At 38.0% G+C, this 25,825-nt stretch overlaps 3 protein-coding genes across 3 annotated transcripts; 2 read left to right on the top strand and 1 right to left on the bottom strand.

The window, feature by feature from the left end:
• The first annotated feature begins 435 nt into the window (after positions 1–435).
• OR2D41 (olfactory receptor family 2 subfamily D member 41) lies at positions 436–1,359 on the top strand. Its single transcript, NM_001391432.1, has one exon. The coding sequence runs from the start codon at positions 436–438 to the stop codon at positions 1,357–1,359; it is 924 nt and encodes a 307-aa protein (NP_001378361.1).
• A 12,613-nt stretch (positions 1,360–13,972) lies between these two features.
• Positions 13,973–14,896, top strand: OR2D3I (olfactory receptor family 2 subfamily D member 3I). The gene has a single exon (NM_001391431.1). The coding sequence runs from the start codon at positions 13,973–13,975 to the stop codon at positions 14,894–14,896; it is 924 nt and encodes a 307-aa protein (NP_001378360.1).
• A 9,412-nt stretch (positions 14,897–24,308) lies between these two features.
• On the bottom strand, positions 24,309–25,211 carry OR2AG24 (olfactory receptor family 2 subfamily AG member 24). Its single transcript, NM_001391430.1, has one exon. It carries the CDS (start codon positions 25,209–25,211, stop codon positions 24,309–24,311), a length of 903 nt encoding a protein of 300 aa, NP_001378359.1.
• Positions 25,212–25,825: the final 614 nt, after the last annotated feature.

Here is a 25,825-nt window from a genome sequence, read left to right as displayed (position 1 = left end):
TGGATTATAACATGATCTAAAATGGTCTCTTAAAATTCCCTTCCTACTTAGAAGGATGATAAAGGATCCCTTGAAAACATAAAGTAAAAGTTAATTATTTTTTCTGCTCCTTGATGAAATGAAAGTGAAAGTCTGCTGACTGAAAAGTAAACTAGAAAAAAGAAAATCCTAGGCTTTCTACTAAAGGCAGAACTCTGTATTTTTTAAAATCCATATAACATGTAAGCATCCTTTTCAGATAGCTTCAGTAGGAAGGTTGGGATGGAAATTTAGAAAATCAAGTGTCTTAAATGTTTACGAGAATTGTTTTAAATTAAATACATTTGTTCTTCCAATGAGATCTTCACCTTCAGGATGTGGTGCTTCATCATAGTTAATCATAGTCAACTTTTGATTGCTCTATTTATGCTGATATGTGGACAGGAATAAACATTAATGGGCACAGAAAACCAAACCTGTTTTACTGAATTCATCTTGCTGGGGCTTTCCTCAGATCAGCAGACCCAGATCCTGCTATTTGTGGTATTTCTCACCTTCTACCTACTGACTCTGTTTGGGAATCTGCTCATCATAGTGCTAATTCATGTTGACTCTCGACTTCATACACCAATGTACTTTTTCCTTAAAAACTTGTCATTTACTGATCTCTGTTTCTCTACAACGATCATCCCCCAGATGCTATTCCATTTGCTAGTAACAAGAAAGACCATTTCTTTTGCCAGGTGCTCCATTCAGATGATTGTGTTCCTAGTAGCTGGGTGTACAGAGAGTTCCCTCCTAGCAGTGATGTCCTATGACCGCTATGTGGCTGTCTGCAAGCCCCTTCACTACTCCACCTTCATGACCCACAGGATTTGTGTCCACCTGGCCATAGGATCTTGGGCCAGTGGAGCATTTGTGTCTCTAGTAGACACGACATTTACTTTATGTCTTTCATACCACAGACAGAATGTAATTAATCATTATTTTTGTGAACCTCCTGCACTCCTGAAGTTGGCTTCAGAAGAAACCTACAAAGCTGAGATGGCCATCTCTTCAATGGGTGTGCTAATTCTCCTTGGTCCTCTCTCCTTCATCCTTTTCTCCTACTGGAACATTATCTCCACTGTGGTTCGGATACAGTCAGGTAAGAGGAGGCTCAAGATCTTTTCTACCTGTGGTTCTCATCTCATTGTTGTTGTCTTCTTCTATGGCTCAACAATATTTACCTACATGCGTCCAAATTCCAAGAAAATGAATGAGAGGGATAAGGTGGTCTCTGTATTCTACTCAGTCATAACGTCCATGATGAACCCATTCATTTACAGCCTGAGGAACAAGGATGTGAAGGAGGCATTTAGGAAAGTATTTGGAAGGTAGAGCCTCTCAGTGGCAATGAGATTTATGTTGATATGCAGTCGTGGGGATGAAAAATTCCAAAGTGGTTCAACATCTTTAACAGCTTTATCTCTGAACTATTTCTAGCCCAATATATCAGTAAGAGTCATACAGTACCCTTGTACATCTAGGATGTTTTCAAATTTGTCTACTGTGTCTTGTTCAATCTTATTCTCTGTGGTTGCAGCTTGCTTGCCTCATAACAGATTTTTTGCTATTATATTATATATTATAAATTATATTTATATATTATATCATATAAATATTTTACAATATTGAACACAATCTTCATTTATACTGCATTATTGGTTCACTAGTTCATTTTCACCCAGAGATATTGCCTTTTGGTTCTGAACTCCACAGTTGCTTGTCAGCCTTATCCCATGCCAACATCATCTATAGCCATCCACAGATCTTGGAATTCTACCAGATGTCAGTATACTAGAATCGAGAATTTCCTGTAAGAAAATATCAACGATTTTTTTTTTTTTTACCTTGAAGCTCTGATAAGGAATCTTGTTTTTAGTTTTGTTTTTTGGTTTTGTTTTGTGTTTTTGTTGTGAAGTCCCAAAATAGGGTTATAGCCAATTCAACCATATATGGGAGAGCTATTGGCATAGACAATAATGTGTAGGATCTCATACTCCAGTAAACATCTTTTAAATGTCACACACTGCTATCCTCTAAGGACGATTCCTACCTTGAGTGAACTGGAACTGAAAAGCAACCTGCCTACATCAGAACTGTCAGGTTGGAAACCCCTGTGACACCAATACACTACAACTGACCCCTCCTCAGACATGCTTTCCCCTCTTTGAAGGTTTGATTGTGCCAGTACCCATTAAGTTCTCCTTTTTGGGAAGAGGAAGAGAATGGCTGACACATGAAAAGCAACCCCAGAAGATGGAGATTGTTCTGTGGGATGAAATGGCCCCTTTAGTCTTTCCTAATTACTACTCTAACCCTATTTTACAGCAGAAGCACCTCTGGTGACCTACCTGTAGCTTCTCACCAATGTTCAGCATGAACACTGCTCCTCCCTTGGAAGAAAATCCACTGTTGTCCCCTCCCCAACCCTCAACTAAAGGTCTAACTCCAGGTATTAAATGGAATTGACCCAATGCTTTATTTGTATGTAGGGACACTACTAATTCCCATCCCTGGTGGCAGGGCCTGTGAGCCATGAAAGCGTAGCTGGGCACCATCACTGTCCTGCCCATTTTCCCCCATGGTTCTCCATTTCTCCTGGCAGAAGTCCCATGACACAAACATATTCCATTTCTTTGTACTTCATTTACCAGACTTACATATATCCTCTGACTCATCCCAGCCCATCTACTATGGAGCCATTTGCAGGGATTTTGTCATATAAAGATAGTGCTGCTAACCATTCCAAACCCTCCTTTCACAAAGTGAGAAGAGTTACGTCAGCATGCTTAGTGGGAGCAAGTTCAACTTGGAATTCTGCCCTCACTTCATGACCTTCTCTTAAGGCATCTACAAACTAAGTGATTATGGGTGAAGGATGACATGAGCCAGAAAGTGAGCCCTGATGAAAGCCAAGTTTGCCACATTGACTTCTGGCTGCTCCAGCTTCAGCATCCATGGCCTGTTCTGAGTATCCAAAGCTGTCCATTTTATGTGATGATGTCCTTGTTGAACTGCATGCATTGTGTGTAGAATGATCTTGTATGGAAGAATAAACGTGTAGCAATACTAGATCACTATATACACGTGATGTGTATTGTTTTCAGATTATGTGGACTAGCATCCGCCTGTACAAGGAACCAAAAAGTAGTCCTGCAATACAGATTCTTTGAGAAGCTATGTTATAAATAACAACTGCTACTTCAGACATGCTGCTACCTCACGACCATTCAAAAGCTCACCTGACCACTTCCTCTTTGCTTGCTATTTAGTATAAAAGAATTCATATCAGATGATTGGAATGATAATTGAAAAAGTGGACAGATCACATTGATTTGCATAAAAATATATAACTAACCTCAATAGGAAACTGGTAGAGTCAACAGAGTAAGAAAATATAGATAGTGACATATATTTTTAAGTGAAAACACCAGCCTCTGATTGGATGCCAGATTATCAATGACTGTATAGCAGTGGCTAGATGAGTACCAGCATGTGACAAATTAAGAAACTCCTGAAGTCACCACATTCTGGGAACTACTCATTTTTTTAGAGCAAACAGTTTTTCAGTTTTTAAAGGAAATTAGTTTTCCTTCATTTGTGCCACTGGTTGTATAATTGTTGCTTTAGTATGAAATCAACCCATATGACATTGATTTCAATAGCACAGTTTATTTAAGTTCATTTATTCAATGAATATCTAATTCATTTATTAAGTAAATATTTTTTGAGGATTTTTCTGGGTGCTAAATATATAGCAATGAAGGAAGTTCAAAATTCCCATCCCCATGGAACTTACATTTTAGAAGAAGGTGATAAAAATAAATAAACAGATAAGTAAAACACAGACGTCTGATGGCAATAAGCTCAATAAGAATATAAAAGCAAGAAAGTGTGGGCTGCAATTGTAAGCAGGTGGTCAGAAAAGGCCTTTCTGAGAAGGTAGTATTAAAGAATGTTACATCTTCAGGGCTGGCCCCATGGCTGAGTGGTTAAGTTCGCGCTCTCCGCTGCAGGCGGCCCAGTGTTTCGTTGGTTCGAATCCTGGGCGCGGACATGGCACTGCTCATCAGACCACGCTGAGGCAGCGTCCCACATGCCACAACTAGAAGGACCCACAACGAAGAATACACAACTATGTACCGGGGGGCTTTGGGGCGAAAAAGGGGAAAAAAATAAAATCTTAAAAAAAAAAAAAAAAGAATGTTACATCTTAGAGAAATTATCATTTGTGCTGTGATCAGAAGGCTGAGAAGAAAGAACCAACCGAAGAGAGATTTGAGGGATGAGGGTTCAGGCAGAGAGAACAGAGAGTGTAAATAGCTTGGATGGGAATACGTATTTTGCGATCAGGAGAGAGAAAAGTCAGAGCGACCGGAGGATGTTGAGTGATGGGGAGAGTGGCAATGAACGAGACCACGGAACACACAGAGGTCTGATCAGTAGGGCCTTTGTATTATTAGTTTCCCAGGGATGCCGTAACAAATTATCACAAGCTTGGTGGCTTAAGGCAACAGAAATTTATTCTCTTACAGTTCTGGAGGCCAGACGTCTGACTTCAAGGTATCTGCAGACTCTGCTCCCTCAGAAGAATCTAGGGGAGGTGCCTTCCTAGCCTCTTACAGCTTTTGGTGTTCTGGGTGTTTCTTGGCTTTTGGCAGCATCATTCCAATCTCTGCCTCTGTCTTCACAAGGCCTTCTTCCCTCTGCCTCTGTGTCTTCCTCTCTTCTTAAAAGGACATCTGTCATTGGATTAAGGGCCCATCCTAATCCAGGATGATCTGGTCTTGAGGTTTCCCCAATTACATCTGCAAAGACTTTTATTCCAAATAAGGTCATGTTCTGAGGCTCCAAGTGGATATATCTTTTTTACTGACAAAATTCCACCCATTACAGCCTTGGAATTCCTGAAAAGGCAATTGATCTTATTTTACACTCAATAGAAAGCCATCCTTACATTATGCTTTTAAAATGTCACTTTGAGTGTTTTAGGGAGAATGGATTATAAGTGGACAACCATGGAAACAAGAACATCAGTCAATAAGATTGAGCTCTATCACAGTAGCCCAGGGGAGAGATGATGGTCTTGACTAGTATTGTAGCAATGGAGAGGAAGTGGAGATGGTAACACAAGTGGGTAGATAAGATGTACAAGATGAAAAAAGAGAGGAATAAAGTATCCCTGCTAAGTCTTAGACCTGAGCAATGCTGTGGATAATGGGGAAACTCAAAAAGGAAGGAGTTCAATGGAGAAATCAAGAGCTGTCTTTTGGATTTGTTTTTATGGCCCTGTGTTATAAGCTGACTTTGTTCTCACACCACTTTTCTGTATTTGAATAGCAATGTAGAAGAGGAAGAAATATTGCTCTACCCTTCTGGGTTCTTCTGACTGGTCTAAAAATTGAATTAACATGAGACAGAATAACAGGAGAAAATCAAACAAATTTAATAACATGTATACATAGGAGAAACTCAGGAAAGTTGAGCAACTTTCCAAAATGCCTGAACCCACCACCTTAAATGCCATCTTCGCTAAAGACAAAGGAGGATATTGGTGATAGTGGCTTCAGACTTCAAAGGGGAGGAAGGTAATTCACACAGAAATGGAAATGGAAAGGCAAATGTTTGGTAAACAAATGATTGCCATGCCTTACAAAGACAATGAGACATGGAGAGGACTGTGATCAAATGGGCCTTCCTAGGTTCCTCCCTGTCTACCATGCCTAGTTCATATTATAGTATAGTTATCCATGGTGATAGTGCCTTCCTGAAACATGACTTCTATCTTAAATTCTTTTAGGCAGTTCAGGGGAGCATCAAAGCTTCTTCCTGAGTCTTTTGTTCTTAAAAATGATCAAGCCAAAGAGACATACTCTAGGGTAGCAAATTCTGCTCCCCTACAGCTACAATAAAGCCTTTCATTTAAACAATCATGATATCTTAAACTGAGTCATGTACCTGTAGTTTAGGGTTGTTTTTTGTTTTCTCCCATTAGCAGAAGACAATTAAAGCATTTTGGGTACAGTTACAGACAAGGGTTTTGAAATCGCCTGTCATGTCTTAGTTTGGGGACCTCATTCTGATGATGCAGAATACACTTATATCAGTTGCTTTTTATGTAACCATATTATTAAAACCTCTTTTTTAAAAATTTTTACAGAGAAATTGGAGACCCCAGAGGTCCTTAGACTGCTTTGAGAAGCAGTAGTATAGAACCTGACATCAGATGAGATTCAGGTATTTCAGTTTGTGATTATAATCAAAAAATGCCCGAGGGTATCTCTCTCCTTGTAGAAAGGTTTAAAAAAGTTAACAACACTGATTTCTCCAGGGAATGCTCTGTTTCCAACAGCCCTTAGGACCTCAGGTTTAAAGACTTTCTTCCAGAAAAATCCTCCAAACTGGTTCCTTGGTGAGTTGGGAATTTTAACAAAATGGTGCTCCTTGACTTGGGAAAGAATAAGACTCATAGTCCAGATGATGTCCCAACCTTCAGACGTTTTGGTAAACTGCAGAGGAGGTTGCCTATTAGGAAATGGATTAGCAGATTGCAGAAACCACACCTTCCTCCATTCATTAACTTATCTCTTCAGCACTGACCCCCTGTCCCATGTTTGTCTCAAGCCAGTGCTCCAGGTGAGAATGGGTAGGGTGATTAGGGGGATTGATCCTCTTAGGGAGTCTGAAATCTTTTTTTTTTTTTTTTTTTTTTAAAGATTTTATTTTTTCCTTTTTCTCCCCAAAGCCCCCCGGTACATAGTTGTGTATTCTTCGTTGTGGGTTCTTCTAGTTGTGGCATGTGGGACGCTGCCTCAGCGTGGTCTGATGAGCAGTGCCATGTCCGCGCCCAGGATTCGAACCAACGAAACACTGGGCTGCCTGCAGCGGATTGCGCGAACTTAACCACTCGGCCACGGGGCCAGCCCCGGGAGTCTGAAATCTTGATTCCGTTCATTGGGTGGGCTTTGCCTTTCACTCTCCTGCCCCTCTCTCTTTTCCATCTGGCTTCTAGAGAGAATGTGTGCTCTTCTTTTTAGCTGCTTCTTCTGAGTAATATCCTCATGAATCCTGTTCTTCAACTCCTCTGGGAAGGATTAAGCTATAGACCGGGGATACTAGGGTGATTGCAAGGGCTGTGGACACCTACTGCCTCTCCTTTCACACAAAAAGCTCATCTGCCAGACTCTCCTCTGCCCCTTTCTCTCTCTATGCTCTCCTTTCAGGGATTCCTTCCTTAATCCTTTTAGTCGTTTTGGTTTGGACAGCGGGAGTAGGCAGAATGAGGATGGAACCTGAACCTCCTGCCCCAGAGGACACAGACAGGATCTCCTTGTGTTCAGATGTCCCTGTATGGCCAAACAAGGCTGTGTGAGTATGCTAATATGTGCAGGCAAACGCAGATCCTGGTGGTCTTGGCTCCCATCACGTTGAACTCACCCTTCTTCATCTGGATGTGGCTGACAGTCAGTTAATTCACTTTCTTTAACCTGGTAATCAATCCTGGGATTTTCTAAGCCAAGATCTTCCCAAACCCAGGACAGAGTTTGACATCTCAACAGCCAACACAGCCCTCTCTTCTCATTTAAACTTCCCTTGAGAGACAGAATGTGTTGGTGTGCTAATGTGTTGGTGTGGAGAGTTGGAAGTGTCTACTTATTCACTCACTCAACTCACTTTTAAACCTCTACTATATATGTATGTGTGTCAGGTGATATTGATATACAGATAGTAGAGATAAGTGATTTATGTTTTACCACCTTGAAGAAACCACTCAGTCCGGGGAGACAAATATTTAGTCAAATACTTCAATGTACAACTTGACAAAAAGAAATATGTACCAGTCTTTTCCTGAACATTGGGAAGATTAGAGTCAACTCTACCTAGTAGATTGAGTAAAGAACTTTAAGAAAGTGATTACATTGCAGCTGACTCGAGGCAATTAATGGGTGGTGAAAGTCAGAGCATCCAAAATGTTCCTGGACAGAATGTGAAGTTTAGGAGAACTGCAGATTATTTTTTTCACTGAAGCCGAGGACAAAAGATTAGGAAAGAGGTCAAATTTATGATGTGTACCTTGGCAGAAGACAGACCACTCAGAATTGGAAAGGAATTACAAGAATGGTATGAAGCTGAGATAAGGATTCACAATTTTGTAGTAGTATCATTTGCATTTTTTTCTAACTCTTTTTTCCCACATGGGACGTAGACAACCAGAAGAAATCAGAAGTAACAACTTGGGGATGGGGTTTAGAGAACGTGGTGAACATGTAGCAGGACACAAGAAGGGAAACAGTGGGATACAGTGTCCTACAGTCACAGAAAGGAGAGGTTTTAAGAAATATTTATGGCTAAATTATGCCAAATGCCATAGACATTGAAGGGGATATGGGATGAGAAAAGGTCGTTGCTTGGCTAAAAGAGTGTCTTTGGTTTCAATACAGTCAGGGAAATAAAAATGAGATTGAAAGGATTTGAAGAGTCAGTGGTACGATCAAAAGTAGACGTAGTAAATGTTGACCATGCTGCTTTTCTCACTTTATTTTTCCCCCGAGGGAAATATCCCCTGTAGTAAACAAGCAAATAACATAAAAATACCATCTTAACAATTTTTAAGTGTACAATTCAATAGTGTTAACTATAGTCACATTGTTGTGTAACAGGTCTCTAGAATTTTTTCATCTTGCAAAACTGAAACTCTATGCCCATTGAACAACTCCTCCTTTCTCCCTCCTCCTAACCTCTGCAACCACCATTCTACTTTGTTTCTATGAGTTTGACTGCTGTAGATATCTCATATAAGTGGAATCATATAGCATGAGTGCTTTTGTGACTGGCTTATTTCACTTAGCATAATGTCCTCAAGGGTCATTCATGTTATAGCATGTGACAAGATTTCCTTCTTTTTAAAGGCTGAATAATATTCCATTGTATGTATAGAACACATTTTGTGTACTCATTCATGGATACTTGGAGTGCTTCCACTTCTTGGCTATGGTAAATTATACTGCCTTTTTCTCTTTAAAGTAAAAAATATTTAGAATACTTAACAATGAAATTAAAGAAACGAAAGCAAAGTTAAGAAAAACAGAGCAAACAAAAAAATAACATTTCAAGAAAGGCAACTAATGTTCATTTTCATGTACAGCAAAATGGAAGTCTGCTTGGTTTCACTCTTGCTCTGCTGTATCACATTAATTGTTATTTTGACATTATTAGGTTTTGAAAAAGAGGCAGTATGTGTGGTGGTTAAGTGCATGGGGCTTGGATCCAGGGACCTAGATTCTAATCCCAGTTATTGAAAACTTACTTGACTGTCTTAAGGCTCAGTTTCATTATTTACATAAAATGGAAAGATGATATTACCAAAGAGTAAGGTCATTCTAAAGATTAAATGAGATGATGACTCTAAAGAGTTTAATGCAGGACCTCTCAATGAATAGTAGCTTTTAGAAAGAATATTTATAATGTTCCAGGATATAAAGTCAGAAGATAGGAAGAGGCAAGAGATGAGAGTGAAGAAGTAGGCGGGCTCCAGATTACAAAGGATTTAGTGAAAGATTATTATGTATTTTCTGATTATAAAACAATGTTTTTATTATAGAGCATTTAGAAACTATAAAATCACACGAAGATGAAAAGAAAAAGTCACTTATAATCCCATCACTCAGAAAAACACACACACAAGCATACTTTACATGAGACAAATTTTAATATGAGAATTATAGTGTCAAATGTTTTTAATAATCTACTTTTCTGGGGTCTGGCCTGGTGGCGCAGCGGTTAAGTTCGCACGTTTCGCTTCTTGGCGGCCCGGGGTTCGCTGGTTCGGATCCTGGGTGCGGACATGGCACCGCTTGGCAGCCATGCTCTGGTAGGCGTCCCACGTATAAAATAGAGGAAGATGGTCATGGGTGTTAGCTCAGAGCCAGGCTTCCTCAGCAAAAAGAGGAGGACTGGCAGTAGTTAGCTGAGGGCTAATCTTCCTCAAAAAAAAAAAATCTACTTTTCTATCTTAAATATTTTGCAAACATTTTTGATGTCATAAAATAATTTTACATTTTTTCACTGGCTACATTTTATTTCATCATTTGGATGTTCTATATTTATTTAAGAATATTTGTCTTTTTTCAAAGCTTATAATTATAATTGACATTGTAATAAACATCCTCAGATTCATTTTACCATATTACTTTTAGACAAAATATTATAATCACTTATGACAAAATAAAAAGTTTGAATCTACTTTGTCAAAGTATTTTGCTCATTTTAATGCACTTTTTATATATTGACAAATTACCCCTCATGCAGGTTTTAATAATTTATATTTCCAACAAAATAAGTATCTCATTACCACTGAATATTATATATTTTTAAAAATCATGCCCATCTGATTATCAAAAAAAGCATCTAATTTTATTTGTCATTGTTTAATTTTACCGATATTGAAATTTACTTATTATGAATTGCCGTCACATTTATACTTTTCTCCTGTAATACTTATAGTTCATTTTCTTATTAATTTATTATTAGACTTTCGATGCTAAGGATATTAATCCTTAATCTGCTGTGTATGTTACAGTTATTTTTCTCTTTTTTTTACTTTCAAATTTTGTTTTGTGAATGTTAGAGATTTTTTTTCCAGCTTTACTGAGGTATAATTGACAAATAAAAATTGAGTATATTTAAGGTATACAATGTGATGTTTTGATACACATATACATTGTGAAATGATTACCACAATCAAGCTAATTCACATATCCATCACATCACATAGTTACCTTTTTTTGATAAAATAATTGAGATCTACTATGTTAGCAACTTTCAGGTATATAATACAGTATTATTAACTATAGTCACCGTGCTGTACATTAGATCTCCAGAACTTATTCATCCTGCATAATTGAAATTTTGTTCCCTTTTCCCAACATTGCCCTATTCTCTAGTCCCTGGTAACCACCATTATACTCTCTGCTTATATAAGTTCAACTTTTTTAGATTCTATGTATAAGTGAGATCATACAGTATTTGTCTTTCTGCATCTGGCTTATTTCACTCAGAATCATGTCCAGCAGGTTCATCCATGTGGTTGCAAATGGCAAGGTTTCCTTCTTTTTTGATGCTGAATTCTATTTTATCGTATATATTTTATTGACATCGAATTTTTCTAGCAACACAGTTCCAATCATAAAGGATGTACAAAGAGCAAAACAATGCAAAGGGTAAAAATAGTGAGAACAAGCATCTTCCTCAATAACATGCAGCAACTGTGTTCCTACTCTTTGTCCTTAACAATTATTTTCCTAATCTTGCAGTTGCTTCTAGGTCACAATCCCATTATTATAATGGAATGTTATATAATATTGTGAGCTAGCCCTGTTTACTGTCCTAGATTCTTAAAATATTTTATATTTTGTTTAATGTTTACATAAATACTATGAGACATGTATTATTTATATCACCACTTCACAGATGAGGAAAGCTAGGCACAGAAAAGCTAAGTAATTTTCTGTGGTCACACATCACCTAGAAAAGACAGGATTCAAACCCTGCAGTTTAGCTGCAGAACCCCAACTGACAACCAAACCTGGATTTTATATTCTTTTAAATTTTATCTGAAAAGCAAAATATAATTACCTTATTGGTTGTTTTAATGTGCATGTTTTTGCTTCATGTTTATTGTTCAGTTTTACTTATTCTTTGTGAATGGGGTATTTAAATCCTTTTCCCATTGTTCTAATGGATTGTATGTCTTTTATTATTGATTTCTGAGGTCTTTACATGTTAGAAATAATAAAAATAATCTGTTGAATATTTTGCAAATATTTTCTGATTTATTTTCTTTTTTAAATTTTATCTATAGTGGTATCCACTACATAGAAGTCTGATATTTTTATATTGTCAAGTTTGTTAGTATTTTTGTTTATGATTGTGTGTGTGTGTGTGTTCATGTTTAGGAAAGCTTTTATCACTCAAGATTGGATAGATAGATAAATAGACACACTGCCTAATTTCATAGAAAACTTAAATATTTCAAAAAATTAAACCATTAATGCATTTTGGATTAATTATTGTTTATACTTACATTATTTGTATGTATAAATATACATACATATACCTGTATAATAATGTTCTAAAGTGATAAGCTATTGTTCCATATCTTTTGTAAAGTAATATACTTATTTAAGATGACATATTTGTCAAGTTAAGATTTTGTACATACTAGGATCTGCCTCAGTTCTATAATATATTTATCAGTCAAATGTTTTATACCTGCTTGGTATACACTATATTAATAAGGGAGGGAAATTTACTACATATTTTATATTTGGAGGATATGTTTTGTCTACTCCCTCATTTTACTTTTCCACACCTCATTTACTATCATAAAATTACTTATCTAGACAAAATTTAGAAAAAGCTTATTAAATTCCCTTATGAAAATCCTCTGTGAGCTTGGTTGGAATTTCGGCAGATGAAATGAATATCTTTATAAAACTATGTTATGCTAGTCATAAAATCAGTGTGTCTATTCATTAATTCAGGTATTATGTTTCACAGTTTTCTTTAAATAGGTCTTGAATGCTTCCTAAGTGTACATTTTGTTAAGTTTAGCTGTTGTGAAGGAATTTTTTTTACCAAAATTTCAGTTTGCTTATTTTGGTATATAACACAAGAATGTTCAATTACTCATCTTGTACCAGACCTCATTTCTTCGCAGTTATTACAGGCTTGAATTGGCTCTTTTTAATTTTTTTAAGATATGCAATCACATTATCTGCAAATAACCTTTATCACTTTTCTCAATATTTGTTCCTTTAATTCCTTCTATTGTCATTTGGGCAAGACCTCCCAAAAATGTTTTAAAATATCTGTTAAAATATGCCTGACTGTTATTTTTGTGCCTAAGGATAGCTCTGCCTTGGTGGTTTAGTTCTAAAATCCTTAAAATGGAGAAGATCTGTGGGCTTGTCTTCAAGGAGGGGGTGTGGGGAATAAGTGAAGAGAACTGGGCAAAAGCTTAACCTTCTATACAACCAGTTTCTGAGTAAGAAACAAAAAGAATTGCAGGATACAGAAAGAGTGAGGAACTCTTAGGGGAACTAGCTTGAAAATCTCTCTGAGTCTTTGTTTCATCGTCTGTGTACTGGGGGTAGTAATGACTGCCTCATAAGGACTTAAGAGGATTTAAAATAAAAAGTCAATGTAAAGAAACTATTAATAATGACCGGCACCATGAGAGTGCCCAACATACGATAATTAATATTATTATGGCCAAAGGACCTTGGTGAAGAGAGGTAAAAGAGTGTGGCGGACAGATTAGGGCACATTTAAAGGATGCTCCTGAGTGCAGAATGACCAATGAGGCAGCTAATTTCACTGATGTTCTCCAGCACCTTCTTCAGATTGAAGAAAAATTTAGTTAAAGGTCAGGATCACAGACTACTACATCGTCCCTTAATTCCCCATTCCTTGTTCAGAGTGCTATATTGTGATTATTTAGTAAATAGAATAATGAAAAAAAATCAGCCTTCATGAATGTTATCAGACAGTTTTCAGAATTAAAATCTAACTTAAAAATCTAAGTGACATCCATTTGTTTGTTTCCCAAACCTACATAGAAGGAAGGCTGCACTGCGAGCAGCACTCCAGTCTTTTCAGGACTATGCACAGTCCAGTCAAGGTGGGGTCACATAGCAGATTCAGGAGAGTTTCTGCCCCTCTGGATCTACTAGAATATTCAGAAGGAGGGAAAACCGGAACTGGCTTTCAACTGTCAGAACTACTGAGCAAAGACAGAACTCTATCTTCTGACATATGAAAGCTGTTAAGAGAGAGAAATCGATAACCCAGTTTTATTAATAAGACTTAAGTTATTCATTTCTTCTTTGTAACTAACCAATATGTGTTTCTTTTCTTGGTGCTAACCTATGAACAGTAATACATATTTATGGGAGAAGAAAACCAAACCTATGTCACTGAATTTGTCTTCCTGGGCCTTTCACAGGATCCACAGACACAAGTTTTGCTCTTCTTCCTTTTTCTGATCATCTACATGCTGACTGTGTTGGGAAATCTGCTTATCATTGTGCTCATTCACACAGACTCCAGGCTCCACACACCCATGTACTGTTTCCTCAGAAACTTATCCTTTGCTGATCTCTGTTTTTCTACTACCACTGTCCCCCAGGTGCTGGCCCACCTTCTGGTAAAGAGGAAAACCATTTCCTTTGCTGGATGCTCAATACAGATAGTTGTTTTACTTCTGGTGGGGTGTACAGAGTGTGCACTGCTGGCAGTGATGTCCTATGACAGGTATGTGGCTGTCTGCAAGCCCCTGCACTACTCCACTATCATGACACATTGGGTATGTGTCCAGCTGGCCATCGGGTCTTGGGCCATTGGAGCACTTGGGTCTCTGGTGGACACAATATTCACATTGAGTCTGCCCTACCGAGGGAACAATGTTATTAACCATTTTTTTTGTGAACCTCCTGCCCTCCTGAAGCTGGCTTCAGCAGATACCTACAGCACAGAAATGGTCATCTTTGTAATGGGTGTGGTCATCCTCCTAGCTCCTGTCTCCCTGATCCTTGTCTCCTACTGGAATATTATCTCCACTGTGATCCAGATGCAGTCTGGGGAGGGCAGCCTCAAGGTCTTCTCTACCTGTGGCTCCCATCTCATTGTCGTTGTCCTCTTCTATGGCTCAGCAATATTTGCCTACATGAGGCCAAACTCCAAGATAATGAATGAAAGGGATAAAATGATCTCTGTGTTCTACTCAGCAGTGACACCCATGCTGAACCCCATCATTTATAGTTTGAGGAACAAGGATGTCAAAGATGCTCTCAGGAGAGTGACTGCAAAGTAACCTTTTTGAAAGTGAGGGTCTCTGGTTATGATGGAAATTTCAGGGATGTGGAGAGAAGCAATTTTCTTGTAAACTTTTCCCATTTTCATCCCATTCCTCCACTTTTTTTCTTCTCTTATTTTTCCATATCTCTTCTCAGATAAATTAATCAAATTTCCTATTCAAAGCAAAGCAACTTGATAGATACAAAGTATCTAAGGAAATAAATACAAAAAGAAAAGGAAAGGGGGAAAAAAGAAAGGAAAGAAGGAAGAGAGGAAGGGAGGAATGAAAGATAGAAGGAAGGGAATGAAAGGTAGACAAGTGCACAGTCTCTACTCTCTAAGCCCATACAAGCTAATAAGGAAATTAAACCAAGTAGATGTATAAGTTAAAAAAAAAAACAAAGAAGCAAATAAACAAATAAAAGTGTCACAAATATAAGAATACATTTCTGGCAAATGGATCCTTTCCTTCATTCTTGCATGCATTCATCAATTATATTTTGAATATATTCAAAATAGTGTGTGTGTGTGTGTGTGTTTGTGTGTGTGTGTATATATATATATATACATATGTAAAATATATCCCAGATATGTGTCTAGAAGGTAAACTTGTTTATTTCTAACATGGCCTTAAATTCTAAATTTAACACTTTTTTTTTTTTTTTTTTTTTTTTTTTTTTTTTTTTTTTTTTTTTTTTTTCAAAGATTTTATTTTTTCCTTTTTCTCACCAAAGCCCCCCAGTACATAGTTGTATATTCTTTGTTGTGGGTCCTTCTAGTTGTGGCATGTGGGACGCTGCCTCAGCGTGGTTTGATGAGCAGTGCCATGTCCGCGCCCAGGATTCGAACCAACGAAACACTGGGCCGCCTGCAGCGGAGCGCGCGAACTTAACCACTCGGCCACGGGGCCAGCCCCATAAATTTAACACTTTTTGAAATTTAAAAGAAAGCACATTTAATGAATAACAAATGTTTTTCTAAAAGTTTTTCTAAAAGTACGTGTAACATTAGGAAAATAGTGAGATATAAAGCTGAAAAGTAAGACGAAAGAGTCTAGATTGAGAAATGATGTGAATTCAGTCCTAAAGAATTTGCCCAGCATGTAGTTCTGAAAATGCTGAACATTGGGGAATTTATGGGACAGTGATGGAAAATGAGGATAAAATTAAGAAAAGGAGGGCTGAGACACTGCTTCATACCTTGGCGGTAAGGCATTCATAATGTAGACCATAATTTTACATATCATGACTTGAATTGGTCCCTGGGTTGCTATTTGAAAATATTTCTCAGTACCGGATGGGGTAGGACAGTCGATCTCATTTGTAACAAGCCCCAGGTGATTCTTAAGCACACTAAAAATTGTACACTGCTTTTTAGGCAATGGGATGGCCTTTATATAAATAAATTGTATAATTATTTGCTTAATGTCTGACTCCTCCATTAGACTGTAAATACCATGGCAGTAAAGACTGTGACTGCTTGTTGATCTCTATATTATCAATTCTAATAAAGTGCCTAGCCATTGCTGTTGCTTAAGAAACATCATTTTGAATGAATGAATAAAGCTGGAGTTTAGGAGAGAGATATGGGCTGGAGAAATAGATTTAGAAGTTTACTGCAAATAAATGCAAGCGAAGTTTGACACACCCAAGGATGTGTGCCAAAGGTTTAAACCAGAACACCAACTGTACGCCTTGCAGTCTTGAGAGAGTTATAATAAAATGCCAGTGCCTAGTCCTACTCAGACCATAAGGGTAGGAAAGATGAAGGCAGTACATATGTTTTATAAAAATATCCCAAGAAAATTCTAAAGTGCAATCCTGGATGAGACCTGGTGTTGGAGAAAGACAGCAGGAAAGAATCCAAGACAGAACCTTGGAGTTACCAACATTTCAAGGTGGATGAAGAGTAGGCAATCAAGCCCAGAGCATTCAGAATCAGAGGAAGAGAAGGAGAAACTGAGTAAAGGTGTGTCAGAAGCGGCGAGAGGAGACTCCCTCCAGGAAAGATTTCTCAAATGTCTCAGGTTTATGTATTGACCACAGAGTATTAAATTTGCCAGTTTAGTCAGTATTGACTTTAGCAAAAATTACTACAGCAGAATAATGGAATCACAATGTTAAAGACTTTTAGAAAGCATATAGAATGCATTCCTGAGGAGGTGACTTGTAAGTTGAAAACTGAAGGATGAAAGAGTTAACCAGGTACAGGTACGGTGAGGGGTAAGAGGCAGGATGGCAGAGAATAAGCTGGGAGGAGGACATAGATTTTCCTTTTTACTATGACAGGCTTTCCTCACCCCTAAAGTAATAAAAATAGTCTCCGGTGTTATATTCTAGTGCTAGTTCTAGTATTTCTTTACATAAGGTAAAACTAGTTGCTCCAACATAACGATCAGCAAACTTTTTCCATAAAGGGCCAGATAATAAATATTAGGCTTTTTGGGCCATACTGTCCCCATCACAACAACTCAGTTCTGCCACTGTAGCAGGAAAACAGTCATAGATAATACAAAAATAAATGTGTTACAATAAACCTTTATTTGTAAAAGCAGGCAGTTCAGATGTGGCCCCAGGGACATGTTTGCTGACCCCCACTCTTAACAGATAAATCTGAAATCTCAGTGGCTTAGCAGGTAGAAGTTTATTTTTCACTTACACTAAATGCTAGTTGAGGGATGGAGTGGCAAATACATGGGCCCAAGCTGGAGAGCTCTGCCATTTGAGGCTTTCAAGGTCATCCTGCATGCAAATATCGATAAGGTGAGGATAAAAGTTGTTCACTGGACGGTTTTGTAGCTAAGAAGGAGCTAATCACATCTGCTCACATTCCATTCATTGAAACTCAATCATAAGGCCCCATGTCACTGCTGGGAAACAAGTGGGACACGAATCTGAGATAGGCAACTTGACACCAGACTTTGCTTTTAACCATTAGATCTTTAAAATATCTAGAATTTATTTTACAAAAATTTATGTACATGAGTTAGTATGGTACACTTTTTTCCTAAATATTTAGCCATGTTAAGTCATTCTGTCCCCATTAATTTTAAATGCTGCCATAATATACACTAAATTTCAACATGCATGTTGGTGTATTTGTCAATTACTGCACTTGTTTTTGCTGCATTTCAATTACTGTAGCTTTAGCTGGTAGGACACACCTTTCATTTTTCTTCTATTTCACAATTTTCTTGATAGTTCATAAGCTTTCTACTTCTCAGCTTGTCAAAATCCACTTTTTAAAATGCCATTCAAATTTTGTTAGTTATTACATTGAATCTATAGATTCCTTAGAAAAGTTAACATATTTAAATAAAAACATTAAATCTTTTCACCTAGAGATTGTGCTATAAGTATTCCTAGATTTTATGGAGAAGATGCTATGACAAACATATTGCATAGTTCATGCTCTCTTGGAGCTTTCATTTTGGAAGGTGGAGACAGAGTAAGCAAGTAAACTAAAGTGTAAATAAGCAAGTTTCACATCACGATACGTGCAATGAAGACAATGAAACACAATGTGTGATAATGCCTTTGGTTTGGGAGCATGCCACTTATATTGGTAACCTATTTGAGAAGTTAACATTTTTAAGATGGGAATTTAGAAGGCCAAGTAGATTTAACAGAAAAAAATCACAGATTAGGAGAATAGCTACTAATTGAACCTAAAGCAGGAAAAATTTTGGACTGTGCGATGGACAGCAAGAAGGTCAAGGGAGTTAGATTAGAGTGAGTGTAAGGGAGCACAGTTTTAAATATGGACCGAAAGGTAGGCAGGGCAAGATCATGTGGATCCTTGTTGAAATACGACACATTCTGACTTACAGTCGTGCACCACTTAAGGACAGGGATACATTCTGAGAAATGCATTCTTAGGTGATTTTGTTGTTGTCTGAACATCATAGAGTATACTTAACACAAACTCAGATAGTACAGCCTACTACACATTAGGCTAGATGGTACTAATTTTATGGGACCGCCATTGTATATGTGGTCTGTGGTTGACTGAAACGTCATTACGCAGTGCATGGCTGTATATTTGTGAAGTTAAATCTGTATATTAGGGAGAAAATAGATTATAGTAGGGCAAGAGCAAAAAGAGAAAGACCTAACAGGAAGCAATTGTAGAGCAATGGGCAACAGATTATGGTGACTTGGACTAAGATACTTGAGGGGAGACCAAGAGAAGTACACATATTTGGAATGTACTGTATAGATGAAACCAACAAGATTTACTCAACAGGGCAGTAAAGCAAAAAGAGAAAACAATGTTTATACTTAAGTTTTAGTTTGATAGTTGTGCAAATGATGATGCTATTGATTTAGATGGAAAATACTGAGGAAAGAACAGACTAGCAGGAGGACTAATCAAGAGATATATTTTGGATTAAGTTTGAAATTCCTACTAGACATAGCAGTAGGTAATTAGAGATATGAGTCTGTGGTTTATGGAAGCAGTCAGGTGCTTTTAAACCTATGCAACTAGATGAAATTTCTCTGGAAGAAATTATGGAATGAGAAGAAAAAGAAGTTCTGCTGGGAGCCGTGGCTACATCATTTGATCGGCTGTTTGACAGGGTCCAGCCGATTAATACCGAGGGGTGCAGGGTCGCCCCTTGGTGAAGAATAACCGGCCAGCCCCTCACATAGTTCTGAAACCTGTGCTGCTTCTAATTGCCCTTCATTCCTTTTCCTTTCTTAACCTCCAGTTTTCACTCCTTTGGGCGGCTGCTTGGGAGGCACTACCTCCTGGGAAAATTAGCTATAGTAAGAGAATGTGACCACCTGCAGGTAACTTTCAAGATATTTTTCAGTTAATTATTGGAGGAGCACACAGTCCCATTTGAGACAATCAGAAAGGAATCCTGCCCAGATAAGATGTCGAATTAGGTTTATGGCCTCTGTCTGGTTAATGTTTCCTTCTCCCTCCAGTTCTTTGTCTAAATATATATGCATCGTCCTTCTAAGTTTGTTGGTTAATTGGATGATCAGGAAGTATCTATATATTATTCTTGACCTTCTGCTTTCTGTTAAAATGTTATAGAGGTTTTCTCCTAAAAGCAATAAATAATAATAAATTGATGAGTAGAAGGGCCGAGGGGTGCAAGAATGCCCCTCGGTGAAGAATGGCCGGCCGATACCCCTGATATTTTCTGAATTATATGCATGCTTCCTAGCAAGGTTATGTTTATACTTATTTCTGTTTTTTATTACTGAAGATATATAGTTTAGCTTAGCTTTTCAGCCCTTTACTTTACTAACAAAATGATACTTTCTCCGGCAGTGTGCTTAAGGGACTGTTAGCTCCACAATCTAAAAGACAAAGGAATGCTTCCACCCCCTAAAGGGCGCGAAAAAGTAGAGATGTTTAACTGCCCGCTGAGAATGCAGATAGCCCTGGGGATAAGACACCCTGGAGTCGCCTTTTGTTCCCATTAACCATCTACACTAATGGTGTAAATGATTGAGGGAGGCAGGGATGGCTCCACCAGGATGTAACCAGACGGACTGCTGTCCTGTCCGGAGGCCTGGACCTTCTCTCTTTGATTTAACTTTACCATGAATCACAACAGATGCCTAGGTACCTATCTCCTTTAGCTTAGAGACAACAAACACTAGTTAATTGCGGAGAAGACTACCATTAACCTTATGCTCTATAGAATAGAATGCTAATAAATATTCTTGTGCTCATTTTTCACTTCCTTATCTCTCTGAGAATATTTGTAGAACTATTTCTGTACTAATCCTGAAAAATATATAAACGACACTGGTGCACAGTAAAGTCGGACTTGCTAACACCAACCCAAGTCTCACGTCCCCCTTATTTCCCCCTCAGTCATTGCGCCGACGCCGTCCATCCCTCAGGAACCTGGAGTCCGCCAGGGCGGGACCCCGGCAAAGTTCATATTAGTACCATGGGGAACTTACAAATTCAGAAAGAGAAGGGGATTCCATAAGGTGAAAACAGTTAAGGGAGGAAGGAGAAAAACTAAGGGTGTGTGGTATCTAGAAGCCAAGAGAAGAAACAATTTCAAGAGTAAGGGTTCAGTCAGTTGTGTCAATGTTGCTGAACAGAAGGAGGAGAATATAGAAATGACCACTTTATTTAGAACATCAGTGATGACTTTGACAAAGAACAGTCCATGGAAAGAGATCAGAGCTTGATTGAGAGTAGGTTAAAAAACAAATAGAAAATCAGCAGAGAAGAAAGTAGGTGTAGACACACCATTTTGGATTGTTTTTTTCTCTGAAGAGAAGCTGAAAAGATGAGTCAGTAACTGAAGGGGATGTGGAGTCATGGAAAGGGATTTTTATGATGGCATAATCGGAGCATATTTGTATCCTTATGGTTATGATCCAGAAGAGAGGAAGAAAATAATTAAAGAGATTCTGATGAAAGAAATTAAAGAGATTCTGCAGGTGCAAAATCTTTGGTAGGTGAGTGAGATTGGTATCCAAATTACTAGCAGAGGGGTCAGCCTTGGACAGACATTTGTATATGGCGAAAACAGGATGTGAATGTGCAGGTACATACAGGTGTGTGGGAGGTTTGAAGACCAGAAGATGTGGGCTGCTCTTTCTTCCCTTCTCCTTCTTACTCTACACTTCATTTTCCCTTCCAAGTGAAATACGGGGTAAGATCCTCAGCTCAGACTGAAAGTGTGAAATAGTCATTTTAAGGAGAGAATCGAGACTGGGTTTCTGAAATGTAGTAGTACACTGTCCTCTGGAAGGCATAGCTGAGTATTGCAAAAAATACCGAAATGACAAATTTATTTATAAGCTGAATATATTCTTGATCAAATTACCAGTAAGTTTTTAAGATGTATATGATAGAATCAAATATCTTCAGAAAGAGTAAAGAAGAGAACAAAGCTAGAACTGAAGAGATAGCCAAGAAATGTAGCTTAATACCACATTTACGAGAATACAATATGTGATCAAAGAAATAGAAGAAATTAATGGAAAAGGGAAAGATTATTTTAAAACATCACTAGAAAAGTGACTACCTAGAAAAAAGTTAAAAGTGATCATATCAATATAAATTAGAAATTAATTTAAAAATTTAAATGCAAATTATGAAATGATTAAGAAAAAGTAAAACATATAAATTTTTACCTAAAGAGAGAGGTAACACATCATAACATCATAACACATCATAACAGTGAAATCGATGAAAGAAAACGGAAAAGATGGATAGATTTCACTATGAAAATATTTTTAATACCTCTCAGTCTAAAAATTGTTACCATGGAGACACAAAAGTTCAAATAACAAATTGGAAAAAGAGTTATCATAAATATAAGAAAGTATCAGTATGCATAATCTGTAAGGAATTCCAATTACTCAATAAGATAAAATAATAATTTATCCAAATTAAAATAATAGATTTAAATGCTATACCTAATAAATTAGTAGAGACTATTTATATGTTAAACTTAACATGGAAAAAGGTTGGTGGATTAAGTACACTTAAATGTTGCTAGTAAAGATGCAAAATGTTTAACATTTTGTAAAAATCAACTTGTATTTTTATATCAAGAATTTTAAACAGATTTTGACCTTGGTTTCCTAATCCCATTCATAAGAATTTATTCTAAGGGAAAAAATCAGTCACACACCTAAGAGATCAAGATCGTTGTTTTCACACAAACATACCACCTACCACCACCACCAATATTACATGTATAATGGTGACAAAATAGCCAATTCTATTACAAAGCTTCCATTTGATGTAATATTAGTCACCATGTAAAAGTATTTCCAAGGCTATTTATTCATGTGAGAGTTAAGATTTGTTAAGTACTCATTATATGCCAGGTGCTGCTCTAAAGTGCTTATATTTAATACACTTATATTTACACTTACATTTGTATTTACTAACTTTTATTTAAACCTCACAACAACAACTATGAAGTAGGTCCTAGTATTACTGCTAATAAACAATTTCTAGGTGTACAGACTCAGGTATAGAGAGGTTAAGTAACATGCTCAAAGTTATATACGTGGGGGTGTATTGAATTCAAACCTTGGCACTGTGACAACTGACCCCAGGCTATTTGCCACTGCTCTATAAGTCATCATGTAATACGGAAAACATTCACTATATATTGATAAGTGAAAAAAATCTCTATCCTACATGCACATATCAACCCAGTAAAATACATGCCTGCACTAAAAATGAAAGGAAATACATCTAAATATGTGTAGTGGTTATCTCTGGGTAAGAGAATTTAGTTGCTTTTTGTCTATTTCTAGTATTCTTTATCTTACTAATTTTTTTTAAAATGACTTCTTTTAGCATTAAAGATGAAACAGTACTGTTTTATTTTGGGAAAAAAAAGGGAAAGTGTTAGCCAATTTCCACAAAAAGCAATATTCCCTAAAATAGTGCCCCTCAGATGAGCCATGTTATTTTGAAGTTTCAAAACAACTCCCAGCTTTTGTTTAAATATTTCCAGACTTATAAGCAAATGTAGTAGAACAGCATATTCAAACTACTAGAAAAGGAATTTATATGTTGTCCCCTCCTTTTTCAGCACAAATACACATCCACACACTCACACAACCACACGTAGCAAGCATATGATCCCTTTGCAATTGTAGGGACATTTCAAGACAGCCTTGAAACAATGGAACATCAGTTTTGTTTTATTTCTGTGTTTGTTTATTTCCAAGGAAGAAGCATAGTTGTTTACCATGGATCTTACTTATGAGATGCCTTAACTTTTTATTTTATTCATTTCAGTAGCAACTGAAATTTAGGCAGTATAAAATATTCCCATGTCAAAAACAAACGAACAAACAAAAGAACCGAAACAGAAAAAACACCTGCTGGATGTCCAGGTGGAGCAGTTTCCATGACGGGTGATGGTTGGAACAAGGAGGAGTGAACATGATGCAAATACATGAAAACTACTACCAGTTTGGGCAGAAAACTAGGCCAGTACATGATCTTTTAACAAGGTCACTTGGTCTAGAATTTGTGCAGATCTCAAAGTCCCCTCCCCTGATGTATGGGCCTTGCTTAAGCCTCCCACTTGAAACTTTCTTCTCTTTGGTTCTCATGTTGGTCCAATTTGGACTCCAAAAGTCAGAGGTCATGTCCCAAGTTGGCAGAAGACACTAGTCCCGTTTAACTCAGAAGCTACCAGGGAAAATAGAGAGTAAATTTTAAACAGAGTGTGACTCATACCTTATAAATTACCTCCTGAAGGAAGATTTAAACGAGCGTTTGACAAGTCAAAGTACATTCCTTCATTTTTCTGCTAAAAGATGTACTCAGCACTATGGTTTTCATACCCTGAGTATTTGACTCTTAGCAGAAAACTCCTGATGTTGAGGAGGAATGAATTTTGAGGGAAGCCATAAGCTCCTCCTAGATGGTACAGTGTGTCGGCAGCATGTATTTCCCCAGGACCCTCCTCAAGGCCCCCATGACCTGCTTATTCCTGAGGCTGTAGGTGAAGGGCTTGGGGCTGGGGTGACTATCATGTAGAAAACAGAGATGATGTTGTCCTGCTTGGGGCTGTGGAGGGAACTGGGCAGGACATACGTGAATGTGGCAGCTCCATAGAACATCCCAACCACAGTCAGGCGGGAAGAGCAGGTGACAAGGGCTTTCTGCCTCCCCTCATTTGAGGGCATGTGGAGCACAGTAAATAGAATTAATGTGTAGGAAGCAAGGATAGCAACAAGAGGGGGCATCAGGAAGATCACACCCATCACATACACCATGAATTCATATCTGGAGGTATCTGCACAGGCCAACTTCAGCAGAGGTGGGATCTCCCAGAGCAGATACCTGATATTCCAGGATGCACAGAAAGGGAAGTGCATAGTATACAAGGTATGTTCTAAAGCACTGATGGATGCCAGGACCCAAGATGTGGCCACTATGAGCCAGCAGACCCTGGGCCTCATGAGGACCATATAGTTCAGAGGATAGCAAATGGCCACATACCTGTCATAGGCCATGAAGGCCAGTAAGAGGTCCTCCGCACCACCAAGTGTCAGTGCCAGGAACATCTGAAGGGCACAGCCCCCAAAGGAGATGGTGTTTTCACTAGGCAGAAAATCCACGATGGCCTTGGGAGTGACAACAGACATGAAAAGGAGGTCCAGGAGCAAGAGCTGCCCGAGCAGGAGGTACATGGGCACATGGAACCAAGCATCCATTGTGATGACCAGGAATAGCAGGATGTTGCTGGTCAGGGCCAACATGTACAGGATTGCAATTGTGGCACACAGCAGTTCAGGGGACCCACTGTCATTCAGAATCCCTATCAATATGAAGCCACTTCCCAGGGAGGAATTCCAGTGCTCCATTCTGGGTTGTGTCTTTAGTTGCCTGGAACCAAATGGATTCTCAATGAGGTTTTGCTAAGCTAGTCCCCTAGTTTGTAACATCAGAGGTCCCTCAGGATGGCAACATGAATCAAATGAGGTGATCCCCTTCCCACTGGAAACTGACGTGAACTCTTAATCTCTGAGTTTCTGACTCTTTTAATTTTACCTCTATGAAAGAACCATCCAAATGGAGAACAGGCATCACAGTAACAGCTAAACATTAAGAGATCACTACATGAGAATACTATTCAGGACATCAAACCTGAATGTGTTTCTTTTGGGAAGATGAAACATCTCTCTCCTAATAGGAAAGTGATGTTCTAGCACCCATGCCCTTGATTATTTTTGCACCTATCTTTTAAGTCTAATATTTGACTAATGATTTAAAAAGCCAGTTAGTGTTTGGCATAGACCTATTCTTAATATGAAATTCTAAAACAGGTACAGAAACGTGATTTCAACAAGACACTCTACTTCTTTTTCCATGTAACGTATGCCTACATTTGTTTGCAGCACTCAAGGCTGTAGACACAAGCCTCATGGGAAGACCTAAAGTGTGTCCTCCTTAGTATGTTCACCTCTCTTGACCAGCC

Source organism: Equus caballus, chromosome 7 (assembly GCF_041296265.1).
Source record: "Equus caballus isolate H_3958 breed thoroughbred chromosome 7, TB-T2T, whole genome shotgun sequence".
NCBI lineage: Eukaryota > Metazoa > Chordata > Mammalia > Perissodactyla > Equidae > Equus > Equus caballus.
The sequence above is the reverse complement of the archived record's forward strand: the minus strand, read 5'-3'. Positions and strand labels throughout refer to the sequence as shown.

Bases quoted from the DNA above. Each gene is read 5' to 3' on its own strand.
- OR2D41 (NM_001391432.1), top strand. From the start codon at position 436: ATGGGCACAGAAAACCAAACCTGTTTTACTGAATTCATCTTGCTGGGG.
- OR2D3I (NM_001391431.1), top strand. From the start codon at position 13,973: ATGGGAGAAGAAAACCAAACCTATGTCACTGAATTTGTCTTCCTGGGC.
- OR2AG24 (NM_001391430.1), bottom strand. From the start codon at position 25,211: ATGGAGCACTGGAATTCCTCCCTGGGAAGTGGCTTCATATTGATAGGG.